We start from the raw sequence: 26203 nt of genomic DNA on the forward strand, positions 1-26203 counted from the left end.
AAACTGCTGCCAGTTTCTGTCAGCAGGGAAGGTTCTGTCCAGTGCAGAGGAGCTCTGGCTGTTTAATTCTGACTGTTACCCAGCTTCTCCAGGAAAAATCATAGTGTTGGGTTAATTTAGTAAGAGTAAAAAAAAATAAAAAAGCAAAAGGTGGAGAAGCCCGAGTTTATAACTGCCTGAGGAAACCTCAGTGAGGCTCACACTTCTGAGTGCAAGAGAATGCTGTGGAAACTTAAATTTTGCTTCTGTGTAGAGCAAAAACCCTGAGAAATTCACTACAAACCTTTTTTTCTTTTGCATATTTCCCTCATAAGCAGTAGTACAGTCATCTAACCAAGGTGTTACAGTCACTCTTTAGAAGGTTCAATGCCAACTAATTGAAAACAGGTAATTATTACCTTCCTTTGTTGCAAAGGTTGCTGCCAGGTAGTTGCCACACCCTTGTGGCCTCTGCAGCCTTTCCTCCCCATCTGGGGTAGGATTTCAACATCACAGCAAAACTTTGCAGACTGAAGTTACTTCCCACATCCACAGAAGTAAATTCTTGCAGGATCCAATTTGGACAGGCTGGTCCTTTCATCTCCTGAGGCAGAGCTGTGTTCCCAGCAGGGATGAAAGGGAATATTTTCAGGAATAAAATCCCCTGGGATTTCTGTCACCATGGTAACACATATAGATGGCAGGCCTGCTTCCAACCCCTGGTTTATTGTTCCTGCAGTAAAGAACTGCATTCTTTAAATAACCAGCCTGGCCACTGGAATAAAGTCCTGGCCTTTTGCTTTCCCATCAAAATAAAAATTTAAAAAGTTAATATATTGCTGCAGTGTAACATTCAGGATAAAGTGCCAAGATCGGTTCTGTCATAAATCTAAGTGGGATGTCTTGTTTCCTAAGCCACAGTGAGAAAGTATTCAGATATTTAATGAATACCAGATAGATATGAATATTTTTTGTAATAATAAATTCATATTTCACTGCTGAATAAATAACAGAACTTGAAATAATTAAAAAATAAAAAAGCATCCCCATCAAATTTTCATGTGTTTTATTGAGGTGAACATACACATGGTCCACACAGTCGATGAAAATAGTCATAAAATAATTTAAGAACTTGTGTTGAACGGTATTAGCAGCACCATTGGTATTGGAATAGCAGAAAACACATCTCAGGAGGGCAGTGATGCCTGGAGAAAATGCCATCATTTGGAACAGGGGATGGGAATGGCTTTGTTGGATGCTCTGGGGGAGTTGGAGTTTTTAAAACACACTTTTTTTTTTTTTTTGCTAAATACTTTTGACGATTATTGTTACAAAAAATACAACTAAATAAGATACTGCATAGTATTTTAATTAACATAAAATCGACATTGAGGTGTGTAAAAGCAAGACTCAAATCTCTGCTTCCACATACATTTCATTTCTGAGTAGAGAAATCTAAAATTTAAAACCAAAATATAGACCTAGTGTATTCTCTAAAAGACACACTTTAGGTGGAACGTATCAGACTACGAAAATACATATCTTCCATTCTGTTTAATAATTTACTTTAGTTAAAAAGTCGTGAAATTCTCCTCACAAGAAGCGTATACAAATTGATGACTTTAGTAAATTAACAAAAAGGATCGTTTTACTTTTTGTTTTGTTTTTGTTTTTTTTTTTAAACAAGGCTTAGCCCCGCCATAACAATTATACAAGGAAGAAAAGAGACTACATTTATATGAAGGAATACAAATTTACACACATTTTACAGTGAGACTTATACCCTACACATCTACAAAAATTCACAGTTATAATACAAGCAAAGTACAAGGCCGGGGAGAGAATAAAGCTGTCGGATACCAAAAAAAGTTCCTACTTTAATAAAAAAAAAAAAAAAAACCAACGGGAAGAGCTTCAAACTTGTGCACACCCACTTGTCAAAGCCGTTCCGGGCTGGGAGAGGAGGCTCAGCACACGCACACGCCTTTCCTGGGCGGCTGGAAAAGTGAATTACTGAGCTGCTTCTGCACGCTGCCGGGATGGAGAGCAGGCTCAGCACACGCACACGGCTTTCCTGGGCGGGTGGAAGAGAGAATTCCCGAGCTTCTTCTGCCCGCGGAGGCTGCGCCTCATGGCCAGCTTGGCCGGGCTCCGGCGCTGCGGGGCGGCGGCCGCGCTCTCGCCCGGGGCCCGGCCCAGCCCCCGCCGCGGCTTCTTCAGCGCCGGGCCCGAGTTGGATTCCTCCAGTGTCCGCTTAAAGCTGGCCGGGGGCGTCCTCTCCGCCTCCTGCGCCTTGCTCGGCCCGTTAGGGGACGCCTTGAAGCCTTTTTGGTCCGTGCCTGAGTTGGCCGAGTTGGAAGGGGAGAGGCTGACCGACAAACCATTGCTGTAGGATTCCTGGAGCCTCAAGGCCAGCGCTTTGCTGCACTTCTCCTCCTGAGGGGCTGAATCCTTGGGGGCTCCTCCGGAGGAAGGGAAATTGCTTTTGGCCATCTCGTTTGGCAGCTCCAGGTATTTTTCTGAGAGCGTGTTGCTGTGCAGGAGGGGAGGAAGGGGCTCGGCAGAGTTCAGTCGTGGCCAGGGGTCATCTTCTGCCAGCTGAGGGAAAAGGAAACAACACACTTAGGAATAAATACAATCGCAGAATGATTTGGGAAGGGATCTTCAGGATCACTTAGTTCCAAACTCTGCCATGGGCACGGACACCTTCCAGTATCCCAGCTTGCTCCAAGCCCCTTCCCACCCACCCTTGGACACTTCCAGGGACAGACTTGATCCTGTGAGGGTACAGACAGTGGGTGACACTTTTAGAATTGCCCTAAACCTTATCAGAGGCGGAAAAATCCAACTCCAAAGCAGAGTCCTCTTCTCTCCCTGTTGGGAGGTGGAAACAACTCTGACTGGGGATGTGAACTGCAGCCGTAGAGCACCGAGGGCAGCTGCTGGGAATTCAGGGAACAAAGCAATGCCTGTAACCTGTGTCATTCTCATCAGCAGGACTTCCCTGCACCAGGCACTGACAGAGGCACTGCCCTCTGATTTATTGCCAAACACCCGCAGGGCAAACAGCAGCAAGAGGCTCCTGACCTTTGTCATGTTCAGCACTCTCAGTTACTGCACAGCCAGGTTATCAGGGGCTGGGCACGCTCCTCCTCACAGCTGCCCACAGACAGGGGCAGTGGCAGACACAGACATCTAAAAATATTCCTGTCTGCTGGGTAAGGTTACACTTTTTATTGCCTCTGGATCCCTCACAGCACATCCAGCGCTCCCTGGGAAGCACAGTGAGGTCCCAAAGACCAAAATTCCTAAACTCTGACCTTCATCCCTTCTGCAGCCTCTGGGAAATGTTTCCCCCTCATTCTCAGTTTCACCGACAGGAAAATGGGGACAAGACTTGCCTCTCACTATCCACGGGGGGATTATGAAAATTAAGTGTTTATGCAGCGCCCTGAAGATAGGAATTCTGACCTTATTAAAGATTTAATTGTGAAGAAGTCCCTGGTTACTCAGTGAGTCCTTCAGAAGTAAATTTCAAGGCCACACTACACACCCTCAGTGGAAGGCAAATGGCAGCTATTATTTTAAGAAAACCATGTGCTGGAAACCGAAATGCACACAGCTGGATCAGTCAGGGGCACCTCTCAGGTGAATAAACAGATGCTTCTGAAGCCATAACCCAGAACAACTCCAGGTTTAATAAAAAGCACTCCAAAAGAGAAGATGATCAGGATTGTTCCCAGCATCCACACTGGTTTCCCACTCCTCTCTGCTCCTCTGTGGCTCCCCGTGCGTAGACAAAACCATTTAGATAAAATCCCTTCACTTCCCTTTATGAATGGAATTTTCAAGGTTATTCTGCATCTGAGTTCCTGCAGAACTCAGAAGGACACCAGATCACACACAGAGAGCAGCTCTGGCAACGCTCCTTCAGCTGCTCAATTTCAGTTCTGACATTGTGTCACATAAAACTCAGCTTTATGTTTTTTATTGTGCAAGACATTTAACGTTGCGGCTCTTTTCCCCAACGTGTCCTGCTGGTGCAAACAGCTGAGGCTGAACGAGGCTTTGGGAAGCCAAGGAAAGGCAGGGGATGGGACTGCTGGAGAGTAACAAAACAGGAAAAATAAACCACAAATCACCAATTGAATTTCTCAACAACCCAATCAATCTTCCTCGCTGGCCTCAGGAATACTGGAATTAATTTGGTATTAGTAATTGCTGCCAGAAGCACAAGCAATTAAGAAATACTTTTGTTTAATTAAGAAACTTTGGTCTCCATCTATTTCCAAATTAATTGTTTTGGCAGGTAGCAGCTGTCAGGCATCAAGGCCATCCCTGCTTCCCTCACAGAAACTGTGATTGAAAATTTGAGGAGCGCTTACAATTTCATTTTTTTCCTCAGGATTTTGCTAGGTTTAAAGCTCTTTTCATGGATTTTGCTCCGCTGGATGAAAGGGGAGGAGACAAAGCTGAAGCTTGCCATTTTATTAGAGCTTGTTTCTCCCAAGGGAATGTTTAAAACTCCCTTTCTAATTTCTGCTTTCTTTTCCTTTGCCCAAAGGACAATTATCCGAAGATTCTGCAGAACATCAAAGGACAGTGACTTAAATCAGGAGCAGCTGGTAATGACTGAAACAAACAGCCACTCATAACTACACTCCAGTTCTTAGAGGGGGGGAAGAAAAGCCACAAAACAACAAAACAAAAACCCTCCGAGGAGCTCTGCTTTACCTTACCAACTCAAACTTGCAGCCTACAGAAAAACCTAGTTATGATGTCTCTGCCTCCAACAAAGAACACCAAATCGACCAAAGGAAGATAATGAGATCTCCCAGCACAGAAAGAAAATGTTCTTTACAGCAACATGTGTTGGAACAAATTAACCTTAAAAAATAAAATAAAATAAAAGCCCAACACCACCACAACCACACCAACTCAAATCAAAGCACGCCCTGTGAGGAACAAGTTCACAATCTACAATCCCTGGGCTGGGCAAACTACACAAACACCTGGCAAGGCAGGAAGAGAAACTGCAGCCCAGCCTTGATTTCTAAGAGGGTGTGTTGGATAGTTTCTTTTTATACCTCTGATCCCCAATTTGGCTCCTCCCTGTCTCAAAAGGCCGCCTTGAATTTTGGGGAGGATCTCAGGAAACTTCCTTTAAGAACCATTTCAAGGTTTGTCAAGTAACAGTACTAATTTCTTCCACGATAGGGAGGGGAGCACAGATCATCAACTACCAACAAACAACCAGCAGCAATTCTGAAAATCCGTGCATTGGAACACCAAAGGCAGAGCGTTAAAGTCTTTGAAGAAACACTGTTAAAAGTTGGTCCAGCCCTCCAAACTTTTGCAGGCCAAAGAACCGAGGATACGTTCTAACTGCAGCTTTCACAGAATATCCAGAGCTGGGAGAGACCCACCAGAGTCGTGGAATGGCAACACCATGTTCCACCCGACCTCAGTAATAGATTATCTCGACACACACAGCAAAAATCCAGAAGAGCAACGATCAATAGAGACGTAAACTGGCAGGTCGGGAGTTCCGAGGAGTATTTCTGGCAATGTTCTGACTGCGCCAGGGCGCCGGGGGGGGAACACAGAGCCCTTACCTTGAGGGGGGGCGTGCAGCAGCGGGACGGGGTGAGGCTGCTGGGCTCGGGGCTGCTGTAGCTGGGCCCCTCGGCCAGGTTCAGCACCAGCTCCTCGTCGCCGTCCCAGCGGCCGCGCTCCCGCAGCGGCGCGATGCAGATGACGATGGCACTCGTGTTGTCGGCCCGCAGCATCCGCTGCCTCCAGCGGCCCAGGGCCCGCCCCACCAGCATCCGGGCACAGGACTGCCGCGCCTCGCCCTGGGGACACAGGGGACACACAGGGGACACTGTCACACACAGCCCCACCAGCGTCCGGGCACAGGACTGCCGCGCCTCGCCCTGGGGACACAGGGGACACACAGGGGACACTGTCACACACAGCCCCACCAGCGTCCGGGCACAGGACTGCCGCGCCTCGCCCTGGGGACACAGGGGACACACAGGGGACACTGTCACACACAGCCCCACCAGCGTCCCGGCACAGGACTGCCGCGCCTCGCCCTGGGGACACAGGGGACACACAGGGGACACTGTCACACACAGCCCCACCAGCGTCCGGGCACAGGACTGCCGCGCCTCGCCCTGGGGACACAGGGAACACACAGGGGACACTGTCACACACAGCCCCACCAGCGTCCGGGCACAGGACTGCCGCGCCTCGCCCTGGGGACACAAAGTGTCACAGAGGGCTGGCACACAGAGCCATTACAGAGAGCATCACACAGGGCCACCAGCATCCACAACTGCCACACCTTGCCCTGGGGACACGGGACACAGTGTCACACAGAGTCACTGGCACGCAGGGGCATCACACAGGGCCACCATCACACAGGGCTGGCACCCAGTCACCAGGTCACACTGCAAGGCACCTCCAGGCCACACACATTCCTACAAACCACGCCCCAAGGCACCTCCAGAAATACTGATAAAACTCATCTTCTTAAATCCACCTTTAAACCAGTTTGTGGTAAATTCCACATATATACAGTGCTATAAACACTGTATATATAAATAGCGTGTAATAGGTTGGAACACAACCTACAGCCTTCCCCAAGTCCCTCATGGGGTTTGCGGAGTGTTCACCCTCTGATGCTCCCATGTAAATTCTCAACTGTTTTGTAAAATAAATCAGTCTAAACAGTCTGCATTGTAACATGCACCTTCATGTGAAATAAATTTAACATTCAGACAGCATTTTGTGTGACTTCCTTAGAGAAGAAACTCATTGTCTCCTTTATTACTCACAGACAACACCCTGCTAGTCAAAATTCCCCAAATCATAAAGCAAATAATTTAAACTACGTCAAACCCCACGGTATTTAACATCAGCCACCTTGTAACAACTTCCCTGTTGTGGCAAAACCATCAATCTGCCCAGACCCCACCAACTCTGCGGGGTACTTTCCATCCTTACAGGACTGAACAATTTTTAGAGGTAACGAAGCTGAAATTTCCACGCTGGCTTCTGGCCACTGCTCTCACCATGAAATACTTCTTCTCCTCGTGATCCTGGCACATGGAGATGGCATCCTGAGGTGGGATCATATTCCAGAGCCCGTCACTGCCGAGGATGATGTACTTGTGCTTCTGGGGATCGATGGTGTGCACGCTGGTGTCGGGCTCGGGGGACACGACAAACTCCCCACTGTAGAAGTCGTAGCTCCAGAGATCACCTGGCAAAGCACAGAAAGGGGTTGGGGATTGTTACACGACACAGGAGAAACCTCAGTCTTGGAAGAGAGAGAAAAATGTTCCTTCCCAGGAGAAGCATCAGCCTTGAGTCACCAGCAGGATCAGAAAAATTCCAGCCCAGTCAGCTGCTGCCACCTTCTAATCATATTTAAACTAAACCAAGCTGCAATCAGAGGTCTTTTACTCTCTTGAAATAAGTATTCGTGGGGAAAAGGAGAAAGGAAACAGATAAACACCCAGAAAATGGTGAAACCTCAACCACTCTCCAAACTAAAACCTATCTGAATTAAACAAGTTCTCCTTCAACAGAAGCAAAACCTCGCTTTGCTGATCCCACGCCAAACGTGCAAATATTTGCGCCTGCAGGTGCCACGGGGAAGGGACAAAGGAAAAAGCAAAGGAGGAGAATGAAGCCTTTTCCCTGCTAAATTCCCTTCGCCGTTCCTTTTCCTCCCACAGCTCGAGCATCTCTTGCAGAGCCACGCGGGGCTCTCTTCGGCTGAACACCCCGTGCCAAGTTCGGGAGCTGGAGAGAAGCCACAGGAGCACGGGCACTGCCTGAGCTCCAGCAGGAAGGCAGCAAGGAAGAGCTCAAGCCTCTCCCCAGGTCGGCCCCATGCAGGGAACATTGCTATTTTTAAATCTCTCTCACTGTGTCAATGAGTTTGGGGTCACCTCGCCAGAAACAAAGCTGAGCAATGCGTCTAAATCAAATCATCCCCTGGTTCAAGGGCTCCCTCCAAACCATCCTCAGATAAAAGCCACTCCAGCAGAAAAATGCATTTCCATCTCCATTTGTTTCAATTCTAGTTATCAAGTATACTTGTAAAATTAAAAACCTTTCCTAAGGCTAGGCCTTCAAACCAAGAATAGTAATAATTTGCCCTAACACCTCTTTTTAAAATTTATTTCCATGTCCACAAACAGCTTCCTGCAGTGATAAGCACCAAAAAGTAACTTTATTATTACTTGCAAGCACTGGCCACATCTCTCTGTGCAGGACGCACAGCTTTAAAAGCAGATATTAATAAAAATGTCAGAGCTGAGCAGCAAACAGAAGCTCAACAACTCAAGAGTGAGGTTTTGTCAGGCTCTTCCTTTGCTTTTTGCTGGACAGAGCCTGGAGCTTCTTCCACGTCCATCAGCACCCTTTTAAAGACAATAAATCAGCTTTTCTGTGTTCCTCCTTGCCTTAAGCCAGCAACCAGCTGAAAAGACTTCTCCAGAACCAGGAAAGGGAATACTTCAACTCAATTTCCCCACTCCACCGCAGCCCATCCTCATTAAAGCCCCACAAGCACGTGCTGCTAATGAGTGCTAATTAAAAGCCAAGCCTGCTCCTCCAGAGGTGCACTCGGTCCCGACAAAGCCAGCTGGCAGAGAGATCAAAATAAATACTGTAACACTAGAGCTGAGCAATTTTTGGATGTGAATTGCCCACAGAAAGTCCTCCTGCACTCATGAGTTTCTCACGTGGCTCAGTCACGGCCACAGCAGGTAAAATAAACGGGAGCAGCATCAATTTCCAATATATAAATAATATTTTTACACGTCCATTTGCCAGGCTGTTCATGCTCACACGGAGGAGAAATGACAAAATGTTATTAGCTGAATCAGGTTTTTTTAATTAAAAATACTGTGCTGGGTGATAAAAATAACCTGATGTTGATTAATTTGGGTTCTTTCACACACGTGTGTCATCGTGTCCATCTGCTGCCCTTCCCCAGGAAACAGCCAAGCAATCATCCTCACACTGATTCCAGGGGACCTGCTCCAAGAGGAAGGAGGCTCCTCACAGGGAAAACTGGGAATATCACAGTGGCCACAAGGCCAGCTCCAAGGATTATGAACTTGCTGAAGGGCACAGAGTGACTCTCACAGTCCCAGCTCTGAGCCCATCTCACGGCGTGGGGGACATTGATATTTTTATTTCGTTTTGTTTTTTTCCCCTGAAGGGAAGAGTTCCTCAGCCTAAGGCAAAGCTTTCTGGAGCTGCTGCCCAGCTGGAGAGCTCAGCACCCCAGGGACACAAGGAATACAGCCCCAGGAGCACAAGCCTGCAGAGGAACTTCCCCTGGCAGCCTCTCTCCCAACTCTGGGAAAAGAAAAGGGAGAGGAGAGCAGCCAGCAAGCAGAGAACACGTTTCCCTGAGCGTTTCAAAGTGCTCTGAAATCTTTAATTGTGCTCCAAAGCAAGCAGACAGAGCAGTGACCCTCTGGCAGCCTGGGGTGTGCCAGGGGCTGGTGTTACTGCAATGCCAGCCTCTCAGGCTACCATTGGGGAGCCAGACTGCTTTTGGTCTGAATTAAAACCCAAACATTTACAGAACTCTGGACAAGGCTTGTTCTTTAAGAACTTACACACTGGGAGTATTTCTTTCAGTGTGAGGTTTGCATATTTCTTTTCCAAACCAAAAAAAAAAAGGAAGAAAGTTATTAATGTAGTTCCTTCTATATCTTCTAGAAAAAAACTGTTTCTTAGTCCTGACTCAAACCAGAATCATATACAGAGATCTATACTGATCTTAGGAAATGAAATAGATGTTTGAAATCAGATACTAAAGGAGCAGGAAACTAATTCAGCTGCCTGTAAGAACGTATCAAGCCATGCAGTCTCTCTTATCTGCTTGCTGTTACCTTATAAAATGCAACAACAAACCTACTTCTAAGTCAAGTGCTGCCAGGGAAGTAATGGAAGTTACAAACAGAAACACCCATCGTGTAAGTGGGCTGAATTGGATTCAACTCAAAGCCTTCTCAGAGCAAAAGCATGTCCAGGAATCACATAAATCAAGTCTTTCATTTCAGTTCCTGGAGAGGCTCTTTTGCATATAAAAGGGGCTTTTGGTTTTAATAGAGGAAAGAAAACTACTTTCATAACTCAATCCAAAATAAAACCCCGGGTTGATTAATCCCAGAGCTTTTTAAATCGAAGTTTTTTCTCCACGAGGAGCCACAGGTGCCCTCACACGATGTGTGTAACACACAGATCCCCAGAACAAAGCACGCACAGCACATTTATTATTTTGTCTCAGGGCTGAAGAAAATTGTACAAGCTGCAGCAAGATATCCTGGGGACAAGAAAAGATTCCCAAACACACCCCAAGCTTGTCTGGCTTTATAGAGATAAAACAGAAAAGCAGTTATCAATAGAAGCTGGAAATTGCTGTAAATGCATTTATACAATTCCATGTGATTCAGGTTCGTGGCCTACAATGGAGCAGGGAAGGAAAAACTGATTGGCAGCTGTGCCACTTAATTTTAAAAAGAGTTAAATGCATGCAAACAACCCTAAAATCTCACACAGGAATTTCCTCAGGTCATTTGAGGTCAGCCATAACCTCTTCTCCAGGATTTCATGGCATGTGCATCCAGAGAGCTTCACAAAACAGTTCTGGCACTCAGTCAGTTGTCCTGGAAAACAGCTCCCCTATCCCTGTCACAGACCCCTGCTCTGGTACAGAACTGCTCCTAGAGGGCAGCAGGAAATTCCTCTTCTTGGGAAGTCAAACCTCTACCTGCTCCACCTGAAATGCAGGGGTGAGTCTATGCTATTCCTGCCTGAAAAAAAAAAAACCCAGGGAGAGCAGAGTTCATGTTCCCACAGGAGGGAGTGGCTGAACTAACGGGCTCCCGGCTCAGGTTTCATCATTCATTCATTGAAACACCTCCAGCAGTGCCAGGCAATCCCTCACCACAGATTCATGAGGATCTATTACAAATTCGGATTTCAAAAGTGATGTTATTGCCCAGAAAAGGTCAGCAGAAGCAGCTGTGGAAACACAGAACTCTGCCACAGTTTAAAAATGGTTCATTAGAAGACACAGAAAACCTGCTGTGCCCATTAAAGCAGCTTACAGACGCTTCACAGGGACAGCATAAAGCCCAAATATTTCTGACTTGTTATGGGGCTATAAATAAATTGAGCATTATTTAAATACTTAATTACAGCCACTGTGCATACCACAAATGCTTATTTAGGGCAGAAGGGCACTTCTGACAATCAGAATGGGAAAGGGAATGTCAACAGAATTAATCTGGCCACCAGGATTTCTACTGCACCAGGATTTTCTGCTGGCTGTGTGCAACTTTTCCACGGTGTTTTGTTCCTGCTATTTCCAAAACCTCTCCTGAGCTCCTTAAAACTGCACTAGACCTAAAGACTGGGGGACGAGACTACATCAAAATATTTTAAAGTGTCGCAAGAGAGAGACACTTAAAACACCATCTATGATCTAAATTTTAGGGGGTTTAATCAGATAATCTCCCCCATTCTAAATATAATAAAATCCCAACTCTAAATTTCTCTGTTGACAGATCCTTGTTGTCCTGCTAAAATTTGTTTATCCAGGCAGGAGGGGAGGCTGGTCCTACATGGGGTTTGAGCTTTCAAATCCAAGAACTGATAAGAGATAAGTATTCCCATTTTTTGGACCTGAAAACTCTCCAATAATCCCCCTCTCAATGCACTTGCTGGGAAAGAATGCACTGGGGGCTAACAAATGCATGGTTCCTTGCATTCCCATCTGCACACAAACCCCAGCCAAACCCTTCTGCTCAGCTTGCTGGGAGCAATCAGATCAAAAGCCAGCAAGAGCTCTCCACACAGGCAACAAACTTGCAATCACGGGAACAAAAAGATGCATGGAAATTAAGTGTCCACATTTTGCAATCCAGGAGGGAACAACAGGGATGTGCTGCTGTTCAGGGGATGAAAGGGTTTTTTTGCTACTCATCTATTAACTCCGAAGGATTTACTCAAATTCTCAAATCACTCCTTCTAATCACAAAATAAACTCTGCCCTACCTGAAATACGACACAAAAGGACTTTTTTACAGAGAAAAAGTCCTTAGAGTTGTTATTTTTAATTTTCAGGCACCTGTGACTCCTTGCTCGACACACAGCTGACTTTTCCACGTTCATTATCACTGCAACATTCTCCTCAACTCCGGACAAATCCCTGTGGCACAGCTATTCCTGCCTGTGAAATAAGACACAGCAAGGCTCTGGAATGATGCAGAGCCTGCTCCCAGAACAGCCTGTCCCCATGGGCACTGCCAGCTGACCCAGGAGCACTGCCAGCAAGGAATTACAGCACAGCTCTGACAGGTAAAAACCACAATCCCATCAAATCAAACCTATTCTGGGTGTATCTGCATGGAAGATTCTTCACTGCACAAAGGGAAAAAAAACAGCCAAAGATTGGCATTCTGCAATGGAATTTAAGGAGAAAAATGACCAGAAACACTAACACTCATGGGTAAGAGATACACAATAATTCAGTTAAGAAGTACTTCCCAAAAAAACATTCATCACAAGTTTTCTAGTCCTGCATTAGCCCTTTCGGTCCTTGGAATGACGTGCTCCTCAAAGACAGTTTCTCATCTCTAGTGCTCCCATAAAGGCAAGTTCTGGTTAAACAGATTTGACTTTCACCCCATCTATGCCAAATCTAAAAAAAAAAAAAAAAAAAAAGATTTTCCACAAAAGAAAGACTGAAGCATTTCATACACCATCCAGCAAAACGGCTGAAAATGAAGATGTACAAGCCCTGTGTGCCTCCAGGAAGGAGAGCACGCTTGGCTCTTTCTCACTGAGATAATAGGACTGTAATTTTTGACTAGCTGGTGGTAAAATTAAATCCCATCCTTGCAGGGCAGACACTGAAAATCCTGCAGGTCAAAAGTCACCTTCTTCTCTCCTCAGCTACAGCGTTATTCAAACAATGCAGCATCATTGTATCAAAACCCCACTTTAAAGGCCCGAAGTTTGAGAAGGCAAGCAGGAGAGCCCTGTAAGCTGTGTGTTTTGGCCAAGGCGGGGATGAACCGAGCTCAGGGGACTCACCCAGGGCTCTGGCCACGGCCAGGAAGGGGATCTGGTCGATGACGGTGCTGCGGCGCACGGGCCCGTTGTGGCTCAGCCGGGGCCTCTTCCACACCACCCGGTTCACACCGGACTTATTGATCACACTGCAAGCACCAGAGGGGCAGAGGTTAGCAACAGCAACGGGGAAGTCGGTGTCAGTGAGGCAAAACCAGTTAAATATGCAAATGTGGAGGTAATGATGAGGGCACGATGAAGTATTTCGAAACACACGATAGCACTTTAACAGTTCCGTATAGAACCAAGGGGAAAAGTGAGGGATGAAGAGCAGAAAAAAATAAATAACAAGGTAGTGAAGACCTGGAAGAAATTGTGGCTGGTTACAACATATGCAAAAGTGTCTTTTTAATCTGTCAGAGACAGAGCAGGACTGGATTTGCCTCCCTCTGATGAGGGCCATCACCATCACCTCACTCAGGTGTAAATTCCACACAGCTCCTCCTTCAGGCTTCTACATCTCCCAAAGTTCGGCTGCACACAGCAGCGTGGCACAGTTGAAACAGCAGAAAAGGAAGCAGCAGCCTCCTGGAAGGATTTGCTTAATGGAAGGAACACCAACAGGAGGCAAACACAAAAAGAGGAACTGTCCCAGGCTGGTGTCTGCAGGAAGCAGGAGACAGGGAGAACAGCTCAGCATTTGCATGTGAACACCTGCTCTGAGCACTGGTTTAGCTCTCCCAGATGGCACCGGAGGGTCAAAGGAGCTGCAGAGCAAATAACTGGGGCAGCTGTACCAGGCAGGGAAGAAAAAAAAGAACAAATATGAACCATCAAGGAATTAGAGCTAATGAAACCAGGAACCAGCAAAGCTTGGTCCCAACCAAGCTAGGAACTGGATACTTGGAGGTTCCTTTCATCCAAGGAACATTCATTGGTAATTAGAAAGTGAGCAGCTCTGGAGCAGCCTCAAGATTCCTCATGCTGAAGCCGTTCAAGATGCACTTCCCGACACTTGAAAGGCCTGAACGACATGGGCGTGTTCGGCTCCATCCGGAGCACGGCAGAGACACAAACAGCACATCCTAAAACTCCATCTCACCCACTGATGACCACACAGAGCTCACTCCAGACACTGCTGGGAAGAAAAACCTCATCCCACACTCAGACTGTTACTGGGAAAACAGCATTTTAATGGAAGATTCCCTGATGTTCTCCCATTAACTGGTCCCAGGAAAGACAAGGCATTCCCAAGCACAGCTGCACAGTTCCACCTCACTCCCCCCATGTGCCTCACAGCCAGACTGGGAAAAACAGGAGGAGAGCCAGTAAAAATTTAAAATAAAAAAATTAAAAGTAACTATTCCTGTAGATACTAAGTTTTAGGGAATGCTTCTTTGAACCTTCAGAGACTTCCAGACTCTGAGAAACACCTTGGAAACCTACAGCAAAACAACCCCTGATCAACTCCCACCTGCCAGAGACACAAATATCTGAAAGTTAATTTGCCCAACCTGCAGGTTCCTCAGAATTTAAAGGAAAATAGGCCAAAAAACCAAAAATCTCTGCTTGCAAAAAGTGGTTGGTGAACACTTAGAACTGTAACCACCCCTCAGCTGCATGATCCACCAGAAAATTAAAATTCTGGATGTACCATAAACCACTAGCAAAAAAACAGAACAGTGTAACAGTGGATCCCTGTGATTTATTCCCCAACAAGCTGTAAGGAAAATTCAGAGAAAATTCAGAGAAAATTCAGAGAAAATTCAGAGAAAATTCAGAGAAAATTCAGAGAAAATTCAGAGAAAATTCAGAGAAAATTCAGAGAAAATTCAGAGAAAATTCAGAGAAAATTCAGAGAAAATTCAGAGAAAATTCAGAGAAAATTCAGAGAAAATTCAGAGAAAATTCAGAGAAAATTCAGAGAAAATTCAGAGAAAATTCAGAGAAAATTCAGAGAAAATTCAGAGAAAATTCAGAGAAAATTCAGAGAAAATTCAGAGAAAATTCAGAGAAAATTCAGAGAAAATTCAGAGAAAATTCAGAGAAAAAAAAATTAAGAAAAAATTAAAAAATTCAGAGCACAAAAGAGGAACAGCTGAGATTCAGCTCCTCGTGCGCCCTCCCACAACAAGCTCAGCCAAAAAGCAGCCAAACCTACCTGCCCCCGAGGCCTTCAATCCTCTCCCTTTCTTTGGGAAGTTCTGGCTTGTGGTCCTGGGTGACCTCCACAGCTCTCACAAAGTCATCCTTGGGGTCATCCTGGACCCCCAGCACCACCCCCGAGTCGCCCACGTGCGCCACGAACATCTTGGAGCCGCGGATGATCACCACGCTGGCCGTGGTCCCCGACGTGCTGGGCAAGCCTGTCATGGTCTTGGGCCACTCTGCTGCAAGGAGAAACCAGGCAAAAAAAAAAAAAAAAAAACAGATTAAAAAGCACAGGTTTAGTTCTGAGGGACTGGGGATGTCTCGATGGGCATCTCGGAGGTTTGTGGGATGCTGTAAGCTCTTCACTTCCCTGCTTGAAGTAGGAGAAATGTCCTGAATTCAGTTATTTCGTTGGGATGATTGATTGATCAGTTATTTTGGCAGGGTGTTTGATTGGCAGTCAGGATTTGTGGACATTCCTGATCCCCTTGGAAGAGAGGAAAACTGCTCTTTGACTTTCATGGGCTGAACAGCAACATTTTGTGTTGAATGAAGTCTCAAACGTTCTACTCGCATTTCCCTTTGGAGGACTGAGTAATTCAGACTATCTCAGTATGCTCTCCTTAAATTCTGCAGGAGATACCCCTGGAATTCAGAATAATAACACAACTACACTGGTTAGGGAAATCTTCCTCAGCTGCTTTTCCCTCAAACCACTTCCTCTGAACTTCCTATTACCCGACTCTCCCCAGTTACATCCAACCCAAATTTCTCTTTCCTGCCTTTCCTATTTTTGTGTCTACACAAGTTCATCTTCTCCCAAAGCTGCACAAACTGACTGAGACAACACCCCCACGGAGGCAGCCCAGGCACACCAGCCTCCTCCCCACCCCAGCACCCAGGAGAAGCAGGCTCAGCTCCCAGTTATCAGTTGATTCCAACTGTCAACAGCAACCTCATGTTTCTTCTTCGCTGCACCCACTCACGTCTTCAGACCAGCTCCAAAGGGAGCCTCATCTCCCTGTCACATCCTATCTCCTGCACTTCACAACTCAGGCTCACACAGCACAACACAAAAATTCCACTGTGACACAAGCTGTCTGCAGGAAATACCCAGCTCAGGCTGCCAAAGCACTGTGTTCCCTGTTTGTGCCTGTGGCACAACAAACACACAGCAAATAAACACACAAGGAAAGAAAAGGGAAACACAGTTACACCTTAGCCTCTCTGAAAACCAATATTTCAGTCTCCTAAAGCTTTAAACAGAGTAAAAAAGAATGAGGAATTTAAGTTTTAGTGCCACTGAATGATGTTCAGGTGCCTGAGGGAAGAAGACATGGAAAAGAGAGGATGGAAAAAGAGATTTTAGAGAAGTAGAATTCACAGGCAGCATGAAGATACAAGTTGCATTTCCTCAGTGTGACCTACCAAGACATCCAGCACGATTTAAACATTTGAATTCCAACAGTTCTAGCTTTGTGTTCTAAATACTAAAACACACTTTCTCCCCAGGAGCAGCTTTATTTCAGGAACATGAACATTCAATCAGCTTATTGGAAGTACTTTGTCTGGCAGTTTTAACTGTGGATATTAAATCTAACACATTCCAAATGGAAAGCAAACAAGGGAGGGAGCCAAGTGGTAATGAGGACTTCAACCATCCACTTAATAGAAAACAAGCTGCAACTAATGAGTTTCTGTCAGTGCAACAACCTCTGAGCAGCAATAAAATATATTAGAGAGTCAAATCAGGCTTTATGAGGATGGGGAGCAGAGAGAAGGAAATCACCCACTTGTGGGAGAAAGAATGATGCAGCAGCCTCGGATTTTAGGCTCAACAAAACCAGGAAACATCTGCCTGTCATCCAGAGACTGTAGTTCATGCCTTGCTCCTGTTCAGAGACAAGTATTAGATACAGCCAGTTCTCTCTGTAGAGATTGTGTCTCACCAGGAACCAGAAAAAGCGTCAGAACTGGCGGGTTTTATTCTGAGCTCGAGTATTAAAATCAAACCCAGACACCCAAGGCCTCCACGGATCAGGAGCATCAACAGCACATCTTTCTAAAACATTTTTCCCCCCTCTACTTGAAAACCACTGCCCTTCACACCCAGCTTTGTAACTTTGAACTCATAAACTCAAGTCATTCCAAAGTGAACTCTGACTCCAGAGGATCTTTGGCATTCAGGGTATTTTATTACTGCAGAATTACCACCAGAAATGATCACCGGTGACAAATGGGCATTTTTCTGGTTCAGTTTTTCTGCTGCTGGCATGATCAGCGTGGTTTGTGTCCATCAGGGGATGACTCCAGGACTTCCAACAATTAAGAGAGCAGCTGAGTACAAGCTTCCCTTCCAACAGCCAACAATAAAGACTGCATCCTCCACTCCAAAATCCCATTCTCCCACACACTCCAAGATACCAGAATACCCAGTCTCCATCCCGTGTCCACAGGGTCACCAACACACAGTTAAAAAGCTGCTTTACACGTGATAATACAGGAAATTATTGCCTGTCAGTAGAATTCACACTGGGACTCCATAACAGGATGAAGTTATAAACTTGAGATAATGATGGGCTGTCCCACAAAACTCGGGCTGTTCAGCACGTGCGGCAGGAATCGGGAGGAGCAAACACGCCCTGGAGTTTACTAAACACCAACCTCCGAGTGCCATCAAAGGCTCCCAGCCAGAGCTCTGCTGTTTCTCGCAACAATTGTAATTGCTTCCACAACCCCGGTGCTGTTTGCTAAACATCCATTACTAAACAGAGATTCCTGCACTTTTCCAGCGACAAATAACACACTAGCCAGACACAACAGCCAGAAAACTGAACTCTTTATCTCTCCCCCTCCATGCCACCTCCCCCTGTTCACACATTTCGCTGCTTATCACCCAGCCCTGCAGCCCAGGAGGCTGCACATCCCATTGCCAAGGATGTGGTCAACTTCTGGTGCTTCTAAAATTCACAGCCTTCCCCCCGTGCCCTCAAACTCACTGCTCCTTCCCTCGTCATCTCCTCAACTATCTGACATTTGCACAACTTCTCTATTTTGCTGTTCAAGAAAAAGGAAAATGAAACCGTTTTGAAACTGTAATTACCCCTCCTCCCCTCCTGAATCAGCTCGTGGAAAGCCCGAGGCGCTCTGAGCGCAATTCTTGCTTTTCAGGTTTCCCTCCCAAGCCCAACTGTCGCTGTCACTATTTTGGATCCAGTTTTACCATGTTCCACACCTCCCTTCACACGCTGTACGCTGCTTTGGCTTCTTCTCTGAGGCTTCTGAATGCCTAAATGCATAAACAACATACACACGTTCTATATAAACGGCCACACTAAGTCAGAACCTTCATCGTAGAAAGAAAGAAAGAAAGTCTTTCAGAAAGTCAAAGTGCCGCCTCACAAGACCTCGGGGAGGAGGATGAGCACAGGAATGATGACTGTCACTTGTCTGGGCATGCTCCTCTCCTTAACACGGACTTATTTACGACCCCAACTCCTGTGCTACTGCAATTAAACAACTAACACATACATAAATACATAATAACGACATATATCCATATCTACCAAAATCATCCTGAGGATACTAAGCGTGTTTTCTGTTTGGTCAGGGACACTGCGTATTCCCCCATGCTCGCATATGAGTTATACACCAGCCACATTTCAGTCCTTCCATCAGGACTCACAAAAACAGTCGGGAGCACCGTTAGGAAAAAAACCATCGTTCCCAGTTCATTGCAGCTTTTTAAAATTACTTTTTAAATTCCTTTTCACGATGCAAAGGAAACCTAAAGGGGAGTTCAGCGCGATCGCCCAAGGCAACAAGATGAAAACCTCTCCAATGGATCGAATTTGGAAATCGACGCGTAACACGCTGAAAACAAACTGCAGCCCTACCACCGCACCATCCCCGGCTACGTAACACAACAGCGCGTCCTCGGCCCGTGTTTACATCTCTCTCCTCCCAGCGCGCCCTCCAGTTTTTCTCGTTTTCCCGAATTACGGGGCCGGGCGGCCGGGCTGCGCTCCCGCGCTGTGCCGCGGTTCCCGGCGCGGGGATGGCGGGGATGGAGGGAAGGAGAGAGGGAGGGAAGCACTCACAATAGTGCGGGAGGGAGAGGGGGAGGAGGAGGAGAAGGCGGCGGGGAAGCGGCGCAGCGGGCACGGGAGAGCGCGGAGGGTCGGCGGCGGGCGCCGGGCACTTACGCAGCTTTTTCCACATGGCGCGGTGGCAGGCGATGAAGCCCTTGCGCAGGGCCGCGCAAACCTCGGCCGGCTCCGCCGAGCAGAAGCCCTTCTGTTTCTTGATGAAGCCCCACAGGTTCTCCCGGGCGAACTGGGCCGCCTCCCGCCCGCCGTGCCCGTCGCACACGGCGAAGAAGGCGACGGAGCGGCGCGGCCGCCGCCCGGGGCCGGAGCTGGTGCCGGCGGGCTGCGCCCCGTCCTCGGCCGCCCGCGGGGTCCCCCCCCGCCGCCGCCCGCTCTCGGCCGGGGGCTCGGCGGCGCCGGGGCCCGCGGGAGCCGCTCCGCCTTTGTGCGCGCCGGCCGGCGGCGGCTCGGGCTCCACCACGATGTGGGTCACGTCCTCCATGTATTTCCTGCCGCCCTGGTCGGAGAACACGCTCACCCCGAGCGCGTACGGCCCCTCCATGGGGAGAAGCGGGGCGCGGCTCCGCGCGGCGCTCCCGCCGCTGCCCGCCCGCCGACGACTATTGCCGGAGGAGGAAAAGGAGGAGGAGGAGGAGGCGGCGGCGGCGCTCGGGCATGTCCGCGGCGGCCCCGGGCCGCTCCCGCTGCCGCTCCCTGCGCCCGCCGGAACGGGAACGGGCCCGGCCCGCCCAGCGCCCCCTGCCGGCCCCGCCGCGGCGGAAGGGGCGGCGGGCGCGGCCGGGGCTCCGCGGCGCCCCCTGCGGCCGGCGGGTGGGAGCGCGGGGCGGCGGAGAGCGGGAAATCGCCACAGAGCCCCGACATTCCCACGGAGCCCGGGCGGGACGGGAGGCGGCGGGACCCCGCCGGTCCCGCTCGTGTCCCTGCGCACACACCCCAGCAATCCCAGCCTGGGCACCCCCGGCAGCGCTGCCCGAACGCTCCTGGAGCTCCGGGGCCGTGCCGATTCCCTGGAGAGCCCGTTCCCCGCGCGCCGGGGGAAGAGCCTTTTTCCCTGATCCTCTCCTGACACAGGTCCGGTCTCTGGGGTGCTGTCAGTGCTCAGGGGACGGATCTGAGGGTGTAAACACCCAAGGAAGGTGCAGGGAGCGATGAGTGTCCCACACGCGCTCCTAAAAGGCTCCGCACAGACCTCGGCACCGCCGGTGGGATGCACAGCTGGAAGCACAAGATTCCTCCCCTTTGCTCCAGGAATCCCTGGCTGTTCCTCAGCCCTCCCGTCCTTCCTCGCTCCAGGAACCCCACGGTTACTCAGACCCTCATCTTTCCCTGCTCCTTGCTTTCATCCCTGTTTTCCCACTTGATTCCCATCAGTGACCCCTCTGGGATTACACATCCCTGCACCGTTTTATGCTCATGACCGCTTAAGACGTTTCCCTCACTCTGGAGGGGTTTGAGCGTTTCGTTTTTATAGCTGAAATTCCAGACATTGCTTTACTGCCAGCTCCCAGAGCTACTTCTCACTACAGCAAAAAACCACCACAGAATTTTGCAAAAATACTTCCCTGGAGATAATTGCTTGGCTTCAGAACTGCAAGCCCTTTGGATTTCCTACCATCAACCACATTAAAGTCAGCAGTATTTAAAACATTTAAAAAAAAATTCAACAAAGCCTTGGATTCCTGGAGCACTGAGGGATTTTGCAAACCTGTTAGAGCCATTAATGAATTAATCCACACTAATCCAATCAGGTAACGATCCCTTCCTACTTTACAGGTGTTTATACCCTCAGATCAATCACCAGATCATCAAGCCCAATATAGAATTGCTTTAAAAATCTGACCATGAAGTTTCATAACAGTATTTTATGTAAGTATATTGGGCATTTCAACAGTGTTGTAAAGGAGACAAAGACTAATTTGAGCTTTATGCAATCCCAAACGTCACAATGTATCACTATTTCCCTCTTAATTAAAATAAAAACCACGGACATGACACATCAATTGCCAGGCCTGCGCTGCCACCCGCATTGCAGGATAATTTAATTACAAAGTAACCAGAGAACAAACAAACTGACTTAAAACTATCAACAAAAAGAGAGAAAATAACCTTGTCAGACCTATGTCATCACAGGGACAGACCCTTCCAAAAAAGCGACAGCATCCCTATTTGGTAGCTGGATAAATGGAGCCAGATAATTTTGAGTGGAAAATCACGAGCTACTCCAGGAACAGAACCACACAGATCGGCTCCTACCCCTACACTTTACATAAACATACTTTAGGTAGTCTGGTAAAAAGAATGAAACAAAGGAAAAAAACAGTTATGAGGGAGGAAACTCCTTTTCAAACCCTAAGGTATTTCTGTCTTTTTATATCCAAGTATTGCTTTCGCCTTTCCAAGGGAAAAAGTGCCTCATTTCTGTCAATACTCCCACAATCAAGACAATTACCCATATAAATCATACCTGCGCTCACAAATTCAATCAAATTACAATACATTGAAGATGTTTTTGCCTGCAACAGCTACACTCTCCCAAGTGCTGTTGGAAAAGCAAAGTGCTTCAAGATTTACAGGGCACACAACCAGCAGATCCTGCAGCAACTCGAACCATATTTCCTCATTTTCTTCTGAAGCCCTTCAGCTCATGAAAAAAAACAAAAACCCTTCAGCTAAACCAGACCGTCACAGAAATAGGAACATATAAAAGTTGAAGATGCAGGGAGAAAAAAACATTCTAATAAAGATGAAGTTTGTTGCAGGGAGAAAAAGTTTGAACAAAGATGAAGCTTGACAGAAAGTACCACTGTCATTTCCAAACCCCAGGACCTGAGCAACAGGCAATAACTGAAGGGCAATTTAGCAATTTTTATGCACCCTTGATGCATTTATAAAAACGGGGAGTGCTTTTCTTGTTTCAGCAAATGCTAAGCAAAAACTGCTCATGGTTCCTCAGTTATATATTTCAGATACAGAGGTCAGGTTAAACCACTCACTGTTAAAAGCTTTTTTAATGTAAGAAGTAAATTCATTTCACATAAAATGTTTGCAACCCAAACACAATCAGATATTTACTTGACTTTAACGACAGCTTATCTTCACTTTGTCTAACAGTTGCTGAAATAAATCCACCTCAGAATGCTCTGGTTCAACTAACTTAAATCATTTCTCAAAATCAAAGGCCATGATTCCTTTTGTGATGAAAAGTTCAGTTTTTTCTTTTAACTGGGGCTTTTAAAAAAAATCTCACATAGGCTTAGATTAAATTAGCTATATATATATTTTTTTTTTTACAGCAGAATTCCTTCCCCTCAGCTGCACCAGACAACCAAAAGAAACAAGACGAGGTCCATTTAAATTCTTCCTAATTCCCCATCCCAATGTGGTGCTGGGGGAGCAGCATCCTGCCCTCTCTTCCCCAGCAGCTTTAAAGACACTCCAAGTTATATTTTGCAAAAGCCACGACTCATTTTTTCTGACAGATGAAATCGATGTAATTATCAACACATGAATATTCACTTCAGCTTAACGTCAGCTGTAGAAAAGCTCATAATTTAGGTACAAACTTATTCATTATAGGAATTATTACAGCAGAGAGCAGCAGAGCCCACCTGGCTTTGGTTCCCAAAGCCTTTTTCACCTGAAAATAATCTCTGCATTTGGGGACTCACCTTCCTGTCTTGGTGCTTACAGACACCTCAACATTTCTCCATCCTCCAGCCCCTAATTAAGCCCCTAATTAAGCTTCATCAGCCCAGATGACAGTGCCCAAAAGTGGTTACACCTCTTGCATAGCCTGTGTGAAATGTGCCAACCATCTCAGCAAGGGGCTCACACAGAGCATGACAATCTCATGTAAAAGAGGAAACTAAAAGTGAACAAAATCCACGCTTTTAAAGGTTTTTGTCACTCAGTGAAGGAAGGTGGGACCTGACCACACAAGGGGTTGACACCCCTGGGTCTGATGGAAAATGTGAATTTCTCCTCTTGCCCTGAGGTCTGAATTCTCATTCGGAATGGGATCCTGAGCTGGATGCATATGAAAAACAGAAATGAAAATGTATTTATCTGGGTTACAGTAAACATGAAAGGAAAGGGAAAAAACCCATTAAAAAAAAGATCTGACAAGTTCATGTGGATGCTCTGCATTTAGCTCTTGTTTTAGAGCAACAGTCTGTTACGTTGGCTCCTCTACATTTTAATGATTTCCTGTTAAGAATTTAAAATTAGAAGCCTCCAACAACTTCCCCATAAACTATTTTCAAGGTTCCTTTAATATCCACATCAAGGAGATATAGTAGGTTCATATGTTATCCATGGCAGCTCACTTCCTCCCCACTTCAAAATAAGCATACTGCAAGGAAATTCAGCAGGTTTTTATTGCTTGCTCAGAACCTCTTATTCCACTAACTATGCCCAGCCACAGAAATTAAAAAACAAAGCTGCTCACATGGGCAAGCATTTAATCCATGACAAAACAAGAACTGCTGCTCCAATCTGAAAAGCCTAAAGCATGACAGATAATGATGCAAATCTTCATTTCCCATTGATGAGTTAGATCAAATTTTCAACTCCATCCACACTAAACTTCCTCTTTGTTACCACATGAATGTTACAAACATTTTTTTTTTTTGCTCCCTGACAAGCATCTTACCTTTGAGCAAAGCAGGCAAACAACATTCTCTCATTGGCAGCACATGAAACAGACTCCATATTTTCCATCCAGGCATTCTAAAATTATATTCCTGGGGAAAAAAAAAACATATATATATAGGACTTATTTATTTACAAAATCATTTGAGACAGGCATTTAAAGGCAGAGCATCTGCAGGCCTCCCCTCTCAGTCCCTCACTGGGTCAGCGAGAGGGCTCCCAAAGGCTGATCACCACTTCCCTGACAAAAATCACCTCCCAAATTTACCCACCAGAAATGCTCCTGATGTGACCACTTCCTAATTGGTTTCAGCTAAAAATGAGTCAGGTGAGGCTGCAGGTGACTTTACCTGACCTGAGGGCACAGCAGTGAGAAAAAAGCAGCTGTAAGAGAGACAATTCTGTTGCTTCCTGCGTGAGCTTTAATGAACATTCAGCTCCTCATTTGGCTGAAATATAAATCTACAAGCACACCAGGGGGAAAAAAAAACCAAAAAACCCTTATTTTCAGTTTGAAGCTCAGCTACGGAGTCAGAATTTTGAGACAAAGACAACACTGCTGCTCTCTGCAGTAATTTTCAGATTAAATTGACTTGTTAGTTGCCCAGCTATGGTTTCGCCAACAGAAATGGAAAGGAACCATGAAATGGTTGAGAACAGCCTCTTCCAGCAGAGGGGAGCTTCAGCAAGTCACTGGTGGCCAGAAATAGTAACTCAATACCAATAGCTGGTTGGGATTTGGGGTTTTTTTTGGGGTTTTGAGCTTTTTTAGGGGACAGAACATCAGCAGTCTCCATGCCCACCCGCCTAAAATCACACAACCATGCCTGCAGATGTAAAATCTCCTCCACACAGGGAGCTCTGACAACCCAGAGGCTGTTTGATCTCTGGGAGCAGTTTGGTTTTGGTTTCCACGATAACCACGATTCGATTTTCTTTCTGCATTTACCCGTCTCATAAGCCTTGTCTGCATCCCCCTCCCCTACAATGACACCCAGATGGGCCACACTGCAGATTCTGTGCATGTGAGGGGTTCAGAGCCCCAGCTGCATCTTCAAAAAGCTCAGATTGCAGCAGCCAGACCCACCGAAGGCTTTTCTCCCCAACAACATCCATCCCTGTTCTGCTTTCAGGCATTAAACTCCTTTAACTGTTTCTCCACATTAAAAAAAAAAAAAAAAGGGAAGAGAAAGATACCAACAAAGATAAGGAAATCCATCAGAAGCTCTGCCAGCAAGCATTGGAGTCAGAGGGATTTTCTAACATCTGCAATGATTAATGAGCGATTGCATTAAAATAATTCACGGATGTGAAAAGCACATTGCTGAATGGAGATGGTTTGTTAATAAGTTCCCAATATGGCTTAAGGAAAATAATATAAAATAAAGAAATTAAACAAAATCTATAACCAAGAAGCAACCAGTTAGTCAATAAAATAATCTGTGGTAAGTCAGTTTTGTTGCTAAATGTGTTATTTTGAAGCTTATTTACTATCTCAACACAGTGACAGAGAACTCCATCAACTCTCTCTAACATCTTTAACAAGAAACTATTTACGATAAAAGAGCACAGAATTGTTCAATATATAAATTTATCAAGCCACGCAGTCTTAATAAAAAACCAAACTCTTACATATTTAAATTCTATCTTTACCTAGAGATTAAATTGCTTTTGCCATAAAGATTATTTTTCAGACTCCACCAAAATACTTTGCAGACTAAATACATAACACAATTTAGAGAGGCTTTATACAACGTTCTTCCTCCGCAGATGAATTTATTTTTTTTCTGAATGGGCACACACTCCAGCTTTACCTACAAAAAAAATTTGCCAGGCAGTGGAAGGGGCAGCCAGGCTCATTTTTCAAAACATAGTAATTTATCAAGAGGATAAAGCCCATTTCCACAGCACTTGAAAAGCATATTTACCTTTGCCTTTTTTTAAAAAAAAATCCAGGTACCTTATTTTAAAGCAAAATAAAGAGTATTATAAGTTTAAAAAAAAAAAAAGTTTTAATACATTATCAATACCTTTTCCTTCACACACTGGAGACCAGCTCTATCCTGCTCTTACCAGGCCCTATAAGTAACTGAGCTAAATAGCCTCTACCCCCAGGGGGGCTAATTGCCAACAGGAATCAGCTGTATTCCCTCAGGTGAAACAAATCCTCATCATTTCAGAAAATAAAAGAAAAATATGAA

General features: G+C 46.2%; 1 protein-coding gene across 5 annotated transcripts; it reads right to left on the bottom strand.

Annotated features, from left to right (window-relative positions):
- Window positions 1-1028: 1028 nt before the first annotated feature.
- PPM1D (protein phosphatase, Mg2+/Mn2+ dependent 1D) lies at window positions 1029-26052 on the bottom strand. 5 transcript variants are annotated; one of them, XM_066201930.1, is made up of 8 exons: window positions 26033-26052; window positions 25204-25268; window positions 24004-24094; window positions 15254-15479; window positions 13117-13241; window positions 7059-7249; window positions 5595-5834; window positions 1029-2577 (listed from the first exon to the last, which is right to left on the bottom strand). In XM_066201930.1, exons 2-8 carry the CDS (start codon window positions 25219-25221, stop codon window positions 2032-2034), a joined length of 1437 nt encoding a protein of 478 aa, XP_066058027.1. In that variant the 5' UTR covers window positions 25222-25268; window positions 26033-26052; the 3' UTR covers window positions 1029-2031. The 5 variants fall into 5 exon arrangements, with proteins under 5 accessions (XP_066058027.1, XP_066058024.1, XP_066058026.1 ...); XM_066201927.1 differs by having other exon boundaries at window positions 15254-15482; window positions 26033-26051; XM_066201929.1 differs by lacking the exon at window positions 26033-26052 and adding an exon at window positions 25931-26002 and having other exon boundaries at window positions 15254-15482.
- Window positions 26053-26203: the final 151 nt, after the last annotated feature.

The sequence above is a fragment of the Chamaea fasciata genome, unplaced genomic scaffold (genome assembly GCF_029207755.1).
Source record: "Chamaea fasciata isolate MVZ Bird 193981 ecotype frontalis unplaced genomic scaffold, bChaFas1.0.hap1 SCAF_21, whole genome shotgun sequence".
Taxonomy (NCBI): Eukaryota; Metazoa; Chordata; class Aves; order Passeriformes; family Sylviidae; genus Chamaea; species Chamaea fasciata.

Excerpts from the sequence above, each read along its gene's own strand:
- PPM1D (XM_066201925.1), bottom strand. The coding sequence starts at position 19,893 with ATGGAGGGGCCGTACGCGCTCGGGGTGAGCGTGTTCTCCGACCAGGGC. Across the intron at positions 7,250-13,116 it reads GGCCGTGGCCAGAGCCCTGG|GTGATCTCTGGAGCTACGAC; the intron begins GTGAGTCCCCTG and ends GTGCTTTGCCAG. Across the intron at positions 5,835-7,058 it reads AGGAGAAGAAGTATTTCATG|GGCGAGGCGCGGCAGTCCTG; the intron begins GTGAGAGCAGTG and ends CTGTGTCCCCAG.